The 14,713-nt window shown below is 51.6% G+C and overlaps 9 protein-coding genes across 9 annotated transcripts; 4 read left to right on the top strand and 5 right to left on the bottom strand.

Moving 5' to 3' along the window:
• Window positions 1-15: 15 nt before the first annotated feature.
• Window positions 16-1,034, bottom strand: K460DRAFT_51154 (ribosomal protein). Its single transcript, XM_040938478.1, has 4 exons — window positions 898-1,034; window positions 777-816; window positions 587-724; window positions 16-536 (listed from the first exon to the last, which is right to left on the bottom strand). The coding sequence occupies exons 1-4, from the start codon at window positions 948-950 to the stop codon at window positions 318-320; spliced, it is 450 nt and encodes a 149-aa protein (XP_040789543.1). The 5' UTR covers window positions 951-1,034; the 3' UTR covers window positions 16-317.
• Window positions 1,035-1,180: 146 nt separating this feature from the next.
• Window positions 1,181-3,804, bottom strand: K460DRAFT_51131 (uncharacterized protein). Its single transcript, XM_040938477.1, has 5 exons — window positions 3,726-3,804; window positions 2,959-3,671; window positions 2,525-2,837; window positions 1,928-2,476; window positions 1,181-1,880 (listed from the first exon to the last, which is right to left on the bottom strand). Exons 2-5 carry the CDS (start codon window positions 3,418-3,420, stop codon window positions 1,393-1,395), a joined length of 1,812 nt encoding a protein of 603 aa, XP_040789542.1. The 5' UTR covers window positions 3,421-3,671; window positions 3,726-3,804; the 3' UTR covers window positions 1,181-1,392.
• Window positions 3,805-4,318: 514 nt separating this feature from the next.
• Window positions 4,319-5,512, bottom strand: K460DRAFT_363095 (HAD-superfamily phosphatase). Its single transcript, XM_040932757.1, has 3 exons — window positions 5,268-5,512; window positions 4,889-5,215; window positions 4,319-4,816 (listed from the first exon to the last, which is right to left on the bottom strand). The coding sequence occupies exons 1-3, from the start codon at window positions 5,493-5,495 to the stop codon at window positions 4,727-4,729; spliced, it is 645 nt and encodes a 214-aa protein (XP_040789541.1). The 5' UTR covers window positions 5,496-5,512; the 3' UTR covers window positions 4,319-4,726.
• Window positions 5,513-5,878: 366 nt separating this feature from the next.
• On the top strand, window positions 5,879-6,383 carry K460DRAFT_352168 (Sm-like ribonucleoprotein; the record flags this gene model as incomplete). Its single annotated transcript, XM_040931624.1, has 4 exons — window positions 5,879-5,926; window positions 5,977-6,037; window positions 6,093-6,222; window positions 6,272-6,383. The coding sequence occupies 4 exons, from the start codon at window positions 5,879-5,881 to the stop codon at window positions 6,381-6,383; spliced, it is 351 nt and encodes a 116-aa protein (XP_040789540.1).
• A 220-nt stretch (window positions 6,384-6,603) lies between these two features.
• On the top strand, window positions 6,604-7,794 carry K460DRAFT_51165 (uncharacterized protein). The gene is made up of 3 exons (XM_040938479.1): window positions 6,604-6,895; window positions 6,947-7,633; window positions 7,693-7,794. Exons 1-3 carry the CDS (start codon window positions 6,823-6,825, stop codon window positions 7,770-7,772), a joined length of 840 nt encoding a protein of 279 aa, XP_040789539.1. The 5' UTR covers window positions 6,604-6,822; the 3' UTR covers window positions 7,773-7,794.
• K460DRAFT_51093 (S-adenosyl-L-methionine-dependent methyltransferase) lies at window positions 7,647-9,037 on the bottom strand. The gene is made up of 3 exons (XM_040938476.1): window positions 8,830-9,037; window positions 8,474-8,664; window positions 7,647-8,423 (listed from the first exon to the last, which is right to left on the bottom strand). The coding sequence occupies exons 2-3, from the start codon at window positions 8,619-8,621 to the stop codon at window positions 7,816-7,818; spliced, it is 756 nt and encodes a 251-aa protein (XP_040789538.1). The 5' UTR covers window positions 8,622-8,664; window positions 8,830-9,037; the 3' UTR covers window positions 7,647-7,815.
• Window positions 9,038-9,146: 109 nt separating this feature from the next.
• K460DRAFT_279594 (uncharacterized protein) lies at window positions 9,147-11,430 on the top strand (the record flags this gene model as incomplete). Its single annotated transcript, XM_040928341.1, has 7 exons — window positions 9,147-9,179; window positions 9,232-9,261; window positions 9,319-9,413; window positions 9,471-9,787; window positions 9,836-10,542; window positions 10,593-11,068; window positions 11,118-11,430. The coding sequence occupies 7 exons, from the start codon at window positions 9,147-9,149 to the stop codon at window positions 11,428-11,430; spliced, it is 1,971 nt and encodes a 656-aa protein (XP_040789537.1).
• A 46-nt stretch (window positions 11,431-11,476) lies between these two features.
• On the bottom strand, window positions 11,477-12,284 carry K460DRAFT_329834 (P-loop containing nucleoside triphosphate hydrolase protein; the record flags this gene model as incomplete). The annotated part of the gene is made up of 3 exons (XM_040930756.1): window positions 11,477-11,654; window positions 11,705-12,021; window positions 12,069-12,284. The coding sequence occupies 3 exons, from the start codon at window positions 12,282-12,284 to the stop codon at window positions 11,477-11,479; spliced, it is 711 nt and encodes a 236-aa protein (XP_040789536.1).
• Window positions 12,285-12,736: 452 nt separating this feature from the next.
• K460DRAFT_374135 (D-xylose-proton symporter) lies at window positions 12,737-14,559 on the top strand (the record flags this gene model as incomplete). The annotated part of the gene is made up of 3 exons (XM_040934643.1): window positions 12,737-12,838; window positions 12,889-13,174; window positions 13,223-14,559. The coding sequence occupies 3 exons, from the start codon at window positions 12,737-12,739 to the stop codon at window positions 14,557-14,559; spliced, it is 1,725 nt and encodes a 574-aa protein (XP_040789535.1).
• Window positions 14,560-14,713: the final 154 nt, after the last annotated feature.

Here is a 14,713-nt window from a genome sequence, read left to right as displayed (position 1 = left end):
TCGTTGATATTCTCCAATGGAGCCTCGATCGTTGAAACCTGAAGCAGCTGTGCATTTGCTGCTCGCTAAACGGAGTCCGTAAGTTAGCTATCGAGATAAGTGAATCACAGGTCGGTCAGAGGCGCAACCTCTGTGAGGGGGATCACAACACTTGTGAAAGTGTGAGAGTTTGTTCGGCAAGATGACATTCAAGCTAATGCTATGAACGACGTCCGCCCAGCCACTACGCTGATGATAGGGATCTGTGCCCAGGTATGCAAGTATCCATGCCGGATCTGCTACTCTTACGCAACTGCAGCATTCTTGTTGTGCTGTCTTTATGCAACGAGCTGGATAACACCGCCAGCGTCTTTGATCTTCTTCTCAGCTTCAGCGCTCACATAACGAGCTCGGATGACGACTGGAACGTGGATGCGGCCCTTGCCAAGTAGCTTGGCATATCCGTGATCCAGGAGGTTGATGACGGGAGCGGTGTCGGAGGGAGAGGAGGTGCTCAGGTACTTCGCGCGGTGCTCGTCGGGGATAAGGCTCAGAAGCTATTTTCGGGGTAAGTGCATGTTTTTTGACTACTAGATCTTAAGCTCACCTTATCGATGTTCACCACAGGCTTCCAGTCGATATTGCGCATTACATGGAAGTGGCGCATACCGACCTTGCCGAAATAACCGGGGTGGTATTTGTCCAAGTTGGTTCTGTGATGGTGTTGACCACCAGCAAGACCACGCTAAATAATGTCAGTATTAGGAAGCAGATTCAACATGGTCGATCCCACTCACACCACCGGGATGCTTGCGATGCTTGCCTACGCGGCCATGTCTAGATGTAAGGTCAGCACAATTCTTCGACGTGGGAGAGAAACAACAAAATCGGCCTTCTGTAAGTGTAAATCAAACATACCCGGCACTGACATGACCTCTGTGTTTCCTCGTTTTGCTGGTACGAGTCGGCATGTTGAATCAATCGTATGATGATCGTGTTGTCGTGAATTGTAAGTAGAGAAGTCGAAATTCGTGTGCGCGACGCCAAGCAAGTGTAACACCCTAAACCTAATTACGTTTAGCGGCACTGCACGGACGCTGGTACCTCAAGATCATTGACAACATCCTTAGTGCAAGAAACATCTATTTAATCATCGAGGGGGTAGCTCTCATAGCGGGGTGTGAACAATGCCGTTCACCTGGCATATTTTGGGCGGGAGACTGATGCATTCATTGATTACTATAGTATCGTTGAGAATTTGCCATTCTGTGTGGTACTGCGATCATAGAGCATACCCCATCAATCAAGTGAAGAGTTCACAGTAGAGCCCTTCGAAACCTCAATATGCCTCCACAATTCATTTGTTGATCGAGTGATCCTGTTAAGGATACAAAGCAACCTAGTCTAGTAGTCCTAGTACCGACCACCCTGGGGCGGCTGGCCATACTGCTGCTGCCCTGGGTATCCACCTGGGCCACCCTGAGGAGGGCCGCCCTGTGGAGGTCGCTGTTGGCCATACTGGCCTTGCTGCGGGTATTGACCCGGCGGTGGTGCACCGTATTGGCCTTGACCTTGACCCTGAGGAGGATATTGACCACCTTGAGGCGCGCCATACTGACCCTGTCCTTGAGGAGGATATTGGCCCTGGGGGGCACCATACTGGCCCTGGGGAGGAGCACCGCCATACTGGCCTGGAGGCGGCTGCTGTCCGTAGCCCTGCTGACCACCATATTGACCACCTGGAGGAGCGCCATAGCCACCGGGTGCTGGGTTGGTCTTTTCATCCTTGGAGTCGTAGCTGCGATCGATAGCACCGAGAAGGAGCTTAAGGATCCAGAGATCAGGGGTGAGGTCAACGGGCGGGTTAGCGCGCGACATCTCTTCCTGCTCATTCTCGAAGTCTAGCTCATCATTAGCAATTGTTTGGAGGGTGGACTAGGAGACATACTGGAAGTGCAGTCCACCATGGGACCGATCTGCGGATCCTCATCAAGCTTGGCAAGGAACTTCTTCGCCATCTCATCGTTTCCGACCTGGGCGAATTCGAAAGCAATACCACCGCGGCCATACTGAGGGAAGCGTTGCTGAAGGGTATCGAAAGCGTATCGGATAGTATCAAACACTGCGTTCTGCGGTTCACCCGCAGGCTGGCCATCGGTAATGGCGATGACTAGAATTGGCTTCTTCAGTTGCCCAGCAGCAGCCCTTTGGAGTACTATCTCGTCAATGACCTTCTTGCGGAGAGAAGTGCCCATGGGTGTAAGGCCCTTGAACTGAACACCACGCATGATTTCTTCGATCTGACCCTCAGAAGCTACGCCATCCTGGAGGGGTCGGCCTTGCTGGTCACGTGCGCCTGAAAGGTCGGTGTTCATGAAACGAAGGGAGATACCGTCCGCGTCGAAAAGCGTGGCAGCGAAAGAGACTCGGTCCAAAATAAGGCGCAAGTCTTTGATACGGCTACCTTCCTCCTCGAACTGCATGGAGCCACTGTCATCTTTCATGAGTTAGCGCATTGCTGTTCACCGCAGACTGATTGACTTACCGATATACAACACGATGTCGTACAGAGCTAGCTTGACAACGTCATTGGCAATTTCCTTGGCGACACGCCAGCGCGAAATAACCTGGTTGATCTTTCCAGGCGCTTGTTGAGCGATCTGATCGAGAATCGGAGAGTTTGGCGGGTAGAAGTTCTGCAGTCCCTTCTCCTGGACGCAAGCTTGCAATAACTGCTTGTAGGCCGCTACTTCAGCAGGACCAGCCTGGACCTGTTGAGGAGCGGGAGCACCTCCATATCCGCCCTGAGGTGGGGGAGCTCCATACTGTCCTTGCTGGGGTTGTCCTGGTTGTCCACCCTACTCACATGTTAGTCGAAATTCAATATAATCGTAAACCAAATCATTGTGCTGGCTCTGCATCGTCAAACGTATGAATGTGTGAAGGTTCAAACAAAAAGTGTTCATAATGGGTACGGACATAAGAGGGTGCCTGGCCGTAAGGTTGGCCGTATTGCTGTTGCTGTGGTTGGCCATAAGGGGTTTGTGGTTGACCATAGGGCTGTTGCTGTGGTTGGCCCCACTGATTCTGCTGTGCGTAAGGCTGCTGCTGTCCGTATGGCTGAGGAGTAGTTGGTTGGTTGTATTGATTTTGCGGCGCCTGCCCTGGGTACGGGGACTGGGGGTATGGAGACTGAGGTTGTTGGCCTGGTGGCGGTGGGGCAGGCCTGTTGTATCCCGACTGTCCTTGAGGGTATGGCGACGATGTTCCATATGCGCTTGGATTTGGGGTTTGTGCAAATGGGGACTGTGGTGGGGCCTGGGAATTAGGACGAGGTGGCATAGGAGGGCCGCCTGGTTGTTGCGCGTAGGGATTAGGGGCCTGGCCAGGGTAAGAAGGCTGGTAGGCGTTGTAGTTTGACATCTTGCTCGATAGAGGCATCTGTGGCTAGGTAGAGGGACAAAGTGTGGCGGTAGGAGGCCGAAGTGGGCGTGGTTCAAGCAGTGTCGGAATCCAAAGCAAAGTGGAGACAGGTAAAATGCTTGCGTGAACTAGGTGCAGGTGGCGGGTATTCGAGGGCGATGACGATGCAGAGCAAGCGAGAACGGAGATGAAAGGAGAGCTTTTCTGCTTACCCCGGGAGCACCGGCACCCTGCGCACCTGGATAGGGTTGGTATTGCTGCTGGCCGGGCTACGTCGGATTAGTGAATGCTTGCCGGCCCTGGCTTCACAGCTTGAGACTCACATAGCCACCTTGTCCGCCTTGCGGAGGATAGCCAGACCCGGTGTTGGCTGCGGCCATCTTTGATGCGAGCTACACAGGTAAACATGTCAGCCCAACGATGACGCGTACGCGGGGCATGGAGGGGCAGCCAAGGAAGGCTGGTGAACAACGTACACCCATCTTTCGAGTTTGTATGGCGAGGTTCTGGAGTAGTGGAAGGAATGTGCAAGCTGGACAGCGCTGATTCCTGAATTGTAGAAGAAAAGAAGAGGGAGCAGCAAGTCAAATAGCCGATGGACACTTTGCTCGCGGTGAATGAGCAAGCTGAAGATGACAGCACCAAGCTCAGCCCCCGAGTGGAGAGAGAGAGTGGCACCTGCACCGCCTGGTGGACTCCTCATGTCGTTATTGGCTGACGCGTCTCTCTGCCGTTACCTCCAGCTTCGTGTCCTGGTCGCAATTATCGGGAAACGAGGCTCAGCTGTCGCAAACCGGATAATAATGCGCCACGTCCACAACAGGGTCATGGCTCGAACGAGCGGGGTACGTATCAGGCAGCATGATAGAATACAGATATTGAATACAGATACTTGGTGTATGCAATAACGTGTCGTGGAAGTTTGTATATGTGTACTCATTAATATCATACATGGATGGCAGCAGTCGCGATTAGCTGACGCCACCATGGGCAGAGCCACGAATTTGCTCAGCCACCCACCCACGTGCCACCCAACTACGTTGCCCATCCGCTTCATCCGCTCCATCTGCGGCGCCGAATATCCGAGTGCCATATTCGTAGAGTACGAGCAGGCCTTCTACTCGGTGAAGAAACGAAAAGAAAATACCTGGTCTGTTCATGTCGTGTAGATTGTGCCCCGCTCACTGTGCACTGTAGACTTGGCAAGCTGAGCATCTCATTGTGCTGCTTGTGCATAATTCATGTCGACTGAATAGTGTTACACGTAGATCCTAGACCCCAAGAATTCAAATGTCGGAAAAGATCCTGTTACACACTTCACCAGTTACTCGAACTGGTTTTGGCTCGTCGGGTCAGGCGCATTATATCCCCTTCTGAAAAGGAAACCCTGTAACCGATCCTCCATTCTCGCAAACTGCGATATGATTAGCGAGAGCCTAACTTTGACAGTCACGTGAAACCCAGCAAATAATCGTGAACAACTTACGAATCCGCGTCCAATCACCCCATCTCTGACCCAGATTCCATAACTGCCCATCATATTTGCCATCATGATGTCCGTAGACAGTCTATCGCCAACGACAGCGATCTGATCTGGCCTCGATACCCCGGACTCGGGGTGCGCCTTGAAGTAAGCCATGACTTCGGCTTGGCAGCCGGGCTTTTTGGTCGAGTGACGCAATACCTTGATGCCAGTGTTGGCTTCAAGAAGAGCTGCCTCATTCTGGTTTTTGTCCGAGTCCGTACCCGCCGTGTTTGACACTATGAGTAGCTTACTGCCGGGATATGCATGTCGGAGACGCTGAAAGTGATCCTATAACAGTTTTTAGTCTAATTCTACATATTCTGAGAAGTTGAGACCCTACTTGGAGCGATTTGTGTACCTCGTTCGTATGCGGTACAGCAAAACAGTTGTCCTTGTCCAGCACTACCGCCTGGATGTCCACCTCTTTCTCTCCATATTTCCCATCTCGCTTGAACGCTTTTGATAGCGGGATTGGCAGGTGGTTGAAAGTGGACACCGTGTGCTGCGGGAGACAGAGAGTCGGATCTCTCAACAATCGGAACACGTTTAGCGTCCCTGAGATATTCATCGCAAGATAAAGAAGCTTGTGTAAGATTGATGTCGATAGGAAGGGTAGAGCTGACTAAGGAGTGCAGACTAGGAAAGTGGTCAAAGCTCCAAGCCGAAGAACTTCGCCTTTCGTGGAGTTGGACGTCGATATTCGAACAAGCTCCCGCCCCGCACCAAGGACAATCACTACAGGGCGCGCTCCACCTCCATAGATCTCTCGAACCATAATACTACGTGGTCTGCACTAGCTGTTACGCGACGACCTCCTACGACAACCGCGATCAGGTTTATTACCGAACCTCGCAACCTACCGCTAGAACACCACTCCCGCATCTACGACGACGCGCATACCAAGCCGGACCTTGCTTTTCTTCATAGAGCCCTACGAAATACATAGTCAAGATGACGAGCACGATCGGTATCCCCATCAAGCTTCTCAATGAGGCCGCCGTACGTCCCCCGCCTGTGCAGCTCCCCAAACTATCGCTCACATTGCACAGGGCCATATTGTCACGCTCGAGATCACATCTGGCGAGGTGTATCGCGGCAAGCTAATCGAAGGTGCGCCTCCTTGTCCCGAATACCCCCGCCGAACTGTGTACTGACATTTCTTTAGCGGAGGATAACATGAATGTACAGCTGAAGGATATCACCGTAACGGCGCGTGACGGCCGTGTTTCCCATCTTGAACAGGTCTACATCAGGGGAAGCCATGTGCGGTATTTCATCGTTCCAGACATGTTGAGGTACGACCATATTCCGCTAGCAAAACGACAAGCTGCTAACAACACACAGGAACGCACCCATGTTCCGATCGAGAGGTACCCGGGGTCGTGGTGTCGGTCTTGCGCGTGGCAGAGCAACGGTTATTAGGGCAAGGGCTAGTACCAGAGGCGGAGGACGTTGAGATACAATAGAGGCTGCAATGGATGACAAAATGAAGCGTTTTGGGGCTATGTGCACTCGGTCGCTATGCGCCGTGCGCTTGAGCATTGGCAAAGGAGTCACGGACAGGTACGAAGTCTGATCCGCCTAAATGGAAACGCGCTGAAGATTGGATAGCACGACTCCAAATTGATGATACCTGGAATATGACAATGGAGATTTATTTGGCCTAAAACTGTGTAAAGCGCATCATCGAGTAGTTAACCCTCGAAAGGACCAACGTGAACAGCATGGATTTCATTCAACTATTGCGCAGATGTAGAGTCGTAGGGACCGAGTGGGGGTTTCAAATGTTCGAATTCTACCTGGTAGCCATCGCTACCCCACAATGAAAGGCCAAGGCCTCACCTCCGAGAACTCCGCAACTTGACACTCCACACACCACAACACCCCAACCCTCGATGGAGATCAAGAACCCACGGCGCATTCTTGCTGTAGGAGCGCCGGACTCAAGTGTCCTACACTTACTCAAAGGTGTCTATTAAGCACAGTCTTTTCTATTTCCCAGCTAATTGACCCCACTAGAGCTCACGGGTTCCGCTCCAGAACCAACATCAGATACAACCGCCGGCCTCACGCACGACTGGCTCCTCGAAACAAAATACTACACTGCCACGCTCCCAATCTGGGTCGACGAGATCTCCAACATCACCGAATGGCGCACCGAGTTCACCAAACCTGAAGCTCGCGAAGTCGTCACCGTACTCGGGGCCTGGATATACTGTTTCAAGAAGCCTGTTGAACAAAAGGATGTGGATACGATAAAAGAGACCATGCGGGCGGTTGCCGATGCAATAGAACGTGCGTGCGGCTTTGGTGGCGACATGGTGTGCGTTGCGGTTGCAATGCCGCAGTCCATAACACCGTACCTCGAGAAGACAGTGGAAGAGTGGGATGACACATGCATGGATTATGGATTCGAGTACGTCGACTTTGAGGCCAAGGGCAAGAATGAGTTTGGTGAGGCGATCGGAGTACAGAGAGTCAGAGAAGCGCTGGAGGCTTGTGACTGGGAGAGTGGTGCCGACTTGGACTTTGGCGAGGATGATGAGGGGTTTGAGGGGAGCTTTGCAGCAGAAGAGGCGGAAATGAATATGGAGTTGTTTGGGATGAAGGGTGCGTTGCATGGAGAGGACGCTGAGGGGAAAGAGGGCGAGGATTTGGAGGTGGAGGAATTAGAGATCATGATGCGGAAAATGGTTGCTATCAAAGGTACGTCTGCGATAATTGTACAGAGGAAGAGAAACACGGGAAGATACTGATATCCACAGAAATGGGCGAAGGTATGGAAGAAGCAGAGCGGAAACGCTTCGCTGCCAAGGCAGTCAACGACCTGCTGAAGGACCTGTGATCGCGCCACACCTCTGAGGCTACTTAGAGCCCCAGCGTCTAGCTCAACTCTTCACCCCGACACACATTAACATCGGAAACTCCAAATCCTCCGCCACTTTCCCATCCTCCGCCTCTGCCCATTTTGTAATCGCACACAACCTCTCGACCCGTACCTCATTGAACCCCGTTCCCAGCAATAGCTCCTCGATATTCTCTTTCTGGATACCATGTCTTTCCACACCTGGCCTCTTCTTCAGAGGATGGAATCGCTTTGCCTCTGGCCCAAAATCCTCAAAGTCGCTCAATGCGATCGTACCGCCATGCTTCAAACAATCCTGTAATGTTGCGAAGAGTTCTGGTAGTGAGGGGATGTGATGTAATGTCAGATGGGAGACAATGAGGTCGAAACGGTATGGTGGCGATGATGTCTCGCCGCGCTGTGTCGCTAGGGCCGCGGCTGCGCCTTGCAGTGCTGGTGAGTCGGCAGAGGTCAGGAGATGATTGATAGCGCAGAGATTTGGCTTCGAGGGATCGGGAAGAGATGCTAGTTTGGCGTTGAACGCATTGATCATGCCGTCTGCTGTGTCGATGCCTACTATGGAGCGCACGTGTGGTGCCAGTTTGAAAGAGAGGAGGCCTGTTCCGCAGCCGAGCTCTAGGACATCATATTCTATGGCATTTAGCGATTATATCGCTGAAGTCTCTATATAATCAACGTACTTTTACTGGTTCCATCTTTGAGTGCAGGGACATAGCGCTGGAGGGCCTCGAACGCCGTCTCGACAACATCTACATGTTTCTTGTTCGCATCCCATATCAACGCTTCCTCGTTGAAACGTGCGTTGTTGATCTCTTGACTTGAAGACATTTTTTGATTAAGGAATTAGAGGTGGGTCTATGAGTAGGTAAGACTTGATCGACGTAAGCGCAGATATACAATAATCCCATTCATCGGTTTAGCTTTGCGGGGGTGCGGGGTAGATCACAGCCCTGGAGGCTAGGATCGGCTTTTAGACAAGCCTCCTAAGTCACAATCCAGTATAATCTGGTTCTTTTCTGTACTTTATATAACTTACCCGTCGGTTAGGTGCACACACAGTTTCCGGCTTCAGTGAATGTCACAAACGTGTTAAACTACCCAGCCAAGGAGCTATGAGCACGCCCAGTATATAGGAAAACTCTAAGCACTTGATGCGTAAGAGGTGATGTTCTTACTGAGGTCAGACAGGCCATGCATAAAGGCGGAGTAGGGAACCATACTGCTATTCATAGCTCTGACGGTGATGAGTTTCGGGCCGAGATCGGCACATTCTCGGACCCTGCACTCCACATTCAAGGATCAGGTACTCTACCTCGGTGGCTCCACCTCCACAACACTGAACTCTTTCTATGGATGGAGCACAGAAAGTCAAGAGACGCGCTCTCTGTATGCACCTCGATTACCTTCCCTGTGTTGATGTGCGGCTGACTTGTGATAGTGCGATAGATGTCGCCACAAGAAGTTGAAGGTTGGTTCCTTCTCTAGCTGCAGATGTCGCACTCCTTAGGTATCTAATCGCGTACAGTGTTCGAAAGAGAGCCCAATATGCGCTTCATGTGCCAATAGTGGGGCAGCATGCCACTATAGCGGTAAAATAGTCAGATCACCCCTTACCAGAGCGTAAGCGACACTCATAGTATGATTCGACTCCTGTACAACCTGCTAAGCCTTCAGCAGATACCTTACGAGTGTTGAGAAAAGACTACACGGTCTGGAGTCTCTAGTCTCTCAGCTTCTCCCTGGTGTCGATGTGAATGATGTACTACGGTCCCCTGATTTGGCCAGGGCCGCATCATCAACTGTCAACTCTCCAATGCCCGCGGTTTCAAGTCCACAGGAAAGTTCCAGCTCCACCGCAAATGATCCCGTCCTTCCTGAGGCAGTGCCAAACAGTGCCGATGGATTCAACTGGCAAGAGGAGAATGTTGCCGTGGATGTTCTGACCGACGGCATGGCCGCGCTTTCGGTCGAGCCTACAGGGGTAGGGTATCTCGGTAAAACCCTCATTCCCTATGATTAGATACATGGTTGACAAAGTTCAGGCTCAACGTCCGGTGTTGTGTTTCTTCGATGCCTACTCGACTGGGCTGGCTTTCTGCATCAGTCCATGGCTCACGCCCAAGTACGGACTGCGGAGCCTCCCATTTCTTTTGGAGGTGTCTTAGCGTCGTCACAAATATCTCATGCCGCACTCACGAACCAGATCTCGTCAACGCTCATTGATGCCTATTTCCACGACTACCATGTTTGCTACCCATTTGTGCACGAAGCTACTTTCCGTGCTCAGTATCATGAGATTCTTCCACGGCCACCCCAAAGATCATGGGACATGCTCTACCACGCCATTTTAGCACTCGGGGCATGGAGCCTGAATAACGATCAAGTAGGCTTGGAAGACTATCTCTATCGTCGGGCTCTGACATTAGGGCAACATGAGTCAGTCTTTGAGGCAGCGAATCTGACTTCCGTTCAAGCTCTTGTACTGTTGAGCAACCTCAGCCAGAAACGTAATAGCCCAAATACTGGGTGGAACCTCCTAGGCCTGGCAGTCCGTACTGCTCTCAGCCTGGCTCTTCATAGAGAGCTGCCACACTGGAACATTAGCCTGTTGGAACGCGAAATGAGACGACGAGTTTGGTGGGGCCTATACATATTCGACAGTGGGGCTTCAACGACCTTTGGCCGAGCGATCATGTTGCCCGATCAGGACTCCATGAACGTACACTTGGTGCTCAATGTTGACGATGAGGTAAATAGGCTGAATGTGGCCGCATATTTGTACAAGCTAACCCGTGATAGTCACTTACACCCAATACTGTCGAGCTTCCACCTGAATCGGGCGAACCGACCCTCTACTCCTCTCTGAAAGCTCAAAGCCAGTTCCATATGTGTACCAACCATATCTCAAATCGGCTGTTGGCCGAGCCTGGGCTATCTGCAGAAGCGGCACTAGGTCTCAATGCTTCCATGGATGCTTGGACTAACACACTCCCTCTATATTTGCAGCCCCTGCCACAACCCTCCTGCCAGTTGAGGTGGTATCTGTTTGCGCGATCCCGCATATGGTGGAGATTTTGGAACCTAAAGATTATCGTCTTTCGCCACATCCTGCTGCGTCGCGCCATTTCCGAACGGGGACAAATACCAGATCAAGCCACCCAGGCAAGTCAAGAAGATTGCAAAGTTATTTGCCTCGAAGCCGCTCACTCGACTGTCATTTCGATACACCAGTACTCTATGCAAGGTCTCACCAGACTGGAGGGCTGGTACGCCACGTAAGTATCCCAGATGGCTTTGCAGACTTACAGCTAACCTGATTTTCAGATACTTCCTTTTCCACGCAGCATTGGTGATAACACTCTGCATCATTAGTTTTCCACATGCAGATGAAGTCCAGAGTTGGTACGAAGATGTTATATTGGCTAGGAACACGTTCCGCGAGCATCTCGTCGAAGACTCGTTATCAGCACGCTGTGTCGCGATTCTCGACCAAGTCGTGCCAAACGACAATATGGACCCTACTCTGTTTCAGGACCTCAACTTGGACAAAAACGCCTTGAGTACTTTCCCCTGGTCCGTGGAATCAAATGAGCTATTCAACTCGTTTGACTGGGATCTGACTTCTTCCAACTTCTGAACAATAGCCCCCAAAATCTCGCTCTCCCAAGCCGCACCAGCGATAATCAGTTTTCGATGACGACGTCGGGCCTGATGAGCAGCGATCGTATTAGCTCCCCATTTGGAATATCATTTTCTTCTGCTCTTTGAGCAGCGGCTAGCGCTGACGTTTCAATACCAGCTGCAAGATGGCGTTGAGCCAGGCGGTCTTTCACTAATTTCACGGGAGCATCGACGAACCACCTGAACGAATCAGTCCAGTTCTTCACAATTACAGCGATTCCGCGACGTACCTTTCATCGTAGGCGTCGGCAACCTGGTTCCAAGGGCTCTGTCTAAGGAGCGTGTAGTTGCCTTCGACGATGACCAGGCGAGTACGAGAGGAGACAGTGATCGCGTCTTGAACAGGGTCTTTGATTGCGTGGTCGAAACTTGGCGCTAGTATGAAGAGCTCCGGTTCATGGTTCGTCGTCACAGGTGTCGTTTTCAGCGCTCTCACAAGGTCTACGAAAGCATCGGCGTCAAAGGTAAATGGAGCACCACGTCTTCGAAAAGCTAGATCAGGATCCAGGAACTTCGACAAGACTTCTTTGGTGTAATGGAAGCCATCCTGACCTTGTTAGGAGACTAGTGCGCTGGGTATGGTTCAAGACCTACCATAGGTACGACTGCGACATCGCGAACCTCACGCAACGCAAGCTCAGTCAGGAGTGCCTGAGATACCGTTGATTTCCCAGAGCCTGGCACACCCGCAAGTGCGATGAGGATTCGCTGATGCGGGTTGGTCGCTTGGCGGGACAGAAGCTTTTCGACTCGTCTAACCAAATCGAGTATCGTCTCAGGAAGGGTATCCACCTTGAAATCTTTCGCCATGCTCAGAATTAATGTAAAAGTACAAGAAGGAATTGCGAAGATGTGTGACAATCAGCTGGTTCTTAGAAGGCAACGTATTAGCACAGAACGTGCGCCAAACACGAGACGGCCCATCATAGTGAACAGTTTTGTTAGGTTCGGACGACAGCTGTCCGGCTACAAGTCACGTTGATAGCTGATTCCGGGGTGCGAGACGAGGAATGGGGTAACGGTAAAATTGCCCTGCGGGGCAGACTTGCAACGATCCACATCACGACAGAAGCTTGGCTTCATTGTCAACTCGGACGACAGTGCTCCGAACTTTCCTGACTCGCGTCGACTCGTGATAGTCGATGCACATCGTCAGAATGGTACTTAAAGCAAAGACCTCTCCGCCTTTTTATGTACCCCATCTTCTCCTCGATCCAGCTCATTGGGATCAAAGTTGAGTTACGAGCAACTTCCCTTACATTATGTCTATGGACAACACCGAGACCGCTGGCCTTGGGGCTGGTGCGAAGAAGGGTGTATACAAAGAGTTGCGTCAGAACCCATATCTCCTGGGCCTGTCAGCTGTGAGTCCCAAGGTACATGCTATTACATCTACCCCACTGACAGTCATCAGTTCGCCTCCCTTGGTGGCTTCCTCTTCGGTTACGACCAGGGTGTTGTGTCGGGAGTCATCACAATGGAGTCTTTCGCGGCGAAATTTCCGAGGATTTTCCTCGACAGTGGCTTCAAAGGCTGGTTTGTTGCAACTTTGTTGATTGCCGCGTGGGCTGGGTCACTCGTGAACGGCCCTGTAGCCGATCGATTCGGTCGCAAAGGGTCTATCATGATCGCTGTTGTCATCTTCACATTCGGATCTGCGCTTCAGGCTGGTGCAACCAATATCCCCATCGTGTTTGCAGGTATGTTTCCAAGTCTACATATGATGCGGATGATTGACTCTTGACCAGGACGAGGTATTGCAGGCTTTGCTGTCGGTATGCTGACCATGATTGTCCCCATGTACATGAGCGAAGTGTCCACTGCTGGCATTAGAGGGACTCTTGTTGTTCTTCAGCAGCTCTCCATTACTCTTGGTATCCTTGTCAGTTACTGGCTTGAGTTCGGCACTCAGTACATTGGCGGCCCCCGCTGCGCGCCAGAGATCCCGTACACTGGTGGAACCGCTTCCAAGCGAACTTTTGATCCGCGCAATGATGTCGGACCCAACGGCTGTACTGGTCAGAGCGATGCAGCGTGGCGTGTTCCATTCGCCTTGCAGATCGTTCCCGGCCTCGTCCTCGGCATCGGTATGATGTTCTTTCCGGAATCTCCTCGCTATTATTGTATGCGCGACAACGAGGAAGCTGGCATTAACGCGCTTGCCCGTATCCGCCGCGTTGACCCCGCAAACGAGGCTCTACAGAAGGAGTACCTATCTATCAAGGCTGAGGTCATTTTTGAAGAACAATACGCTCGCGAGAAGTTCCCTGGCAAGACTGGTGTCTCGCTCTATCTGGCCGGCTACACGACCCTTTTCTCCACCTGGCCGTCCTTCAGGCGCACGGCCATTGGATGCTCCGTTATGTTCTTTCAGCAGTTCATCGGATGTAATGCAATCATTTACTACGCGCCCACGATCTTCGGACAACTTGGTCTCTCTGGCAAGACGACTGGACTGCTTGCGACCGGTGTATATGGTATTGTCAATACCCTCTCGACGTTACCAGCCCTGTTCTTAATTGACAAGGTTGGACGTCGTCCGCTCCTGTTATGCGGCGCAGCAGGTACCTTCATCTCTCTCGTGATTGTGGGTGGGATCATCGGCAAGTACGGCTCCACACTAAAAGATCACCCATCAGCCGGGTGGGCGGGAATAGCATTCATCTACATCTACGACGTCAACTTCAGCTATTCCTGGGCACCTATCGGATGGGTCCTGCCCTCGGAAATCTACAATCTCGGTAACCGCTCCAAGGCCATGTCGCTCACTACCTCTAGTACATGGATGTGCAACTTCATTATCGGACTAGTAACCCCGGACATGCTAGAGAAAATTGGCTATGGTACCTATCTTTTCTTCGCGGCGTTTGCACTGATCGCGTTTGTCTTCACGTGGTTCTTGATCCCAGAGACCAAGGGGAAGAGCCTTGAGGAGATGGATATGGTGTTTGGCGATACCACGGCTCAAGAAGAGAAGAATAGGCTGTTCAACATTGCACAGAGCCTTGGGTTGGAGGAAGCGGAAGCGGCTGCGTATGATGAGAAGCCGGTGAAGGTCATCCAGACCGAGACTACTGAGACGTAATGCGAGTGTGACATGTAATGAGCTTTCAACGCAACCATCTTTGCGCTTGTACAATACCCTACTGTACCTGTTTCAAGAACGTATACTTCAGATCCAAAACTCCGTCATCCTCTCTGTCTGAGACATCTTAGTGTTTTGGGTATCAGGTACATCA

This window comes from Cucurbitaria berberidis (assembly GCF_010015615.1).
Source record: "Cucurbitaria berberidis CBS 394.84 unplaced genomic scaffold K460scaffold_2, whole genome shotgun sequence".
Classification (NCBI taxonomy): domain Eukaryota; kingdom Fungi; phylum Ascomycota; class Dothideomycetes; order Pleosporales; family Cucurbitariaceae; genus Cucurbitaria; species Cucurbitaria berberidis.
This window is presented reverse-complemented; position numbering and strand designations above follow the sequence as displayed.

Coding starts and splice junctions, on each gene's coding strand:
- K460DRAFT_51093 (XM_040938476.1), bottom strand. CDS start 8,621: ATGTCTTCAAGTCAAGAGATCAACAACGCACGTTTCAACGAGGAAGCG. Junction 8,424..8,473: donor CAAAGATGGAACCAGTAAAA/GTACGTTGATTA, acceptor TAAATGCCATAG/AATATGATGTCCTAGAGCTC.
- K460DRAFT_51165 (XM_040938479.1), top strand. CDS start 6,823: ATGGAGATCAAGAACCCACGGCGCATTCTTGCTGTAGGAGCGCCGGAC. Junction 6,896..6,946: donor TGTCCTACACTTACTCAAAG/GTGTCTATTAAG, acceptor TGACCCCACTAG/AGCTCACGGGTTCCGCTCCA. Junction 7,634..7,692: donor GAAAATGGTTGCTATCAAAG/GTACGTCTGCGA, acceptor TGATATCCACAG/AAATGGGCGAAGGTATGGAA.
- K460DRAFT_51154 (XM_040938478.1), bottom strand. CDS start 950: ATGCCGACTCGTACCAGCAAAACGAGGAAACACAGAGGTCATGTCAGT. Junction 725..776: donor ATCGCAAGCATCCCGGTGGT/GTGAGTGGGATC, acceptor GACATTATTTAG/CGTGGTCTTGCTGGTGGTCA. Junction 537..586: donor CTGTGGTGAACATCGATAAG/GTGAGCTTAAGA, acceptor CCCCGAAAATAG/CTTCTGAGCCTTATCCCCGA.
- K460DRAFT_51131 (XM_040938477.1), bottom strand. CDS start 3,420: ATGCCTCTATCGAGCAAGATGTCAAACTACAACGCCTACCAGCCTTCT. Junction 2,838..2,958: donor ACGGCCAGGCACCCTCTTAT/GTCCGTACCCAT, acceptor ACATGTGAGTAG/GGTGGACAACCAGGACAACC. Junction 2,477..2,524: donor CGACATCGTGTTGTATATCG/GTAAGTCAATCA, acceptor AACTCATGAAAG/ATGACAGTGGCTCCATGCAG.
- K460DRAFT_363095 (XM_040932757.1), bottom strand. CDS start 5,495: ATGAATATCTCAGGGACGCTAAACGTGTTCCGATTGTTGAGAGATCCG. Junction 5,216..5,267: donor AGGTACACAAATCGCTCCAA/GTAGGGTCTCAA, acceptor AAACTGTTATAG/GATCACTTTCAGCGTCTCCG. Junction 4,817..4,888: donor GGGTGATTGGACGCGGATTC/GTAAGTTGTTCA, acceptor ATCATATCGCAG/TTTGCGAGAATGGAGGATCG.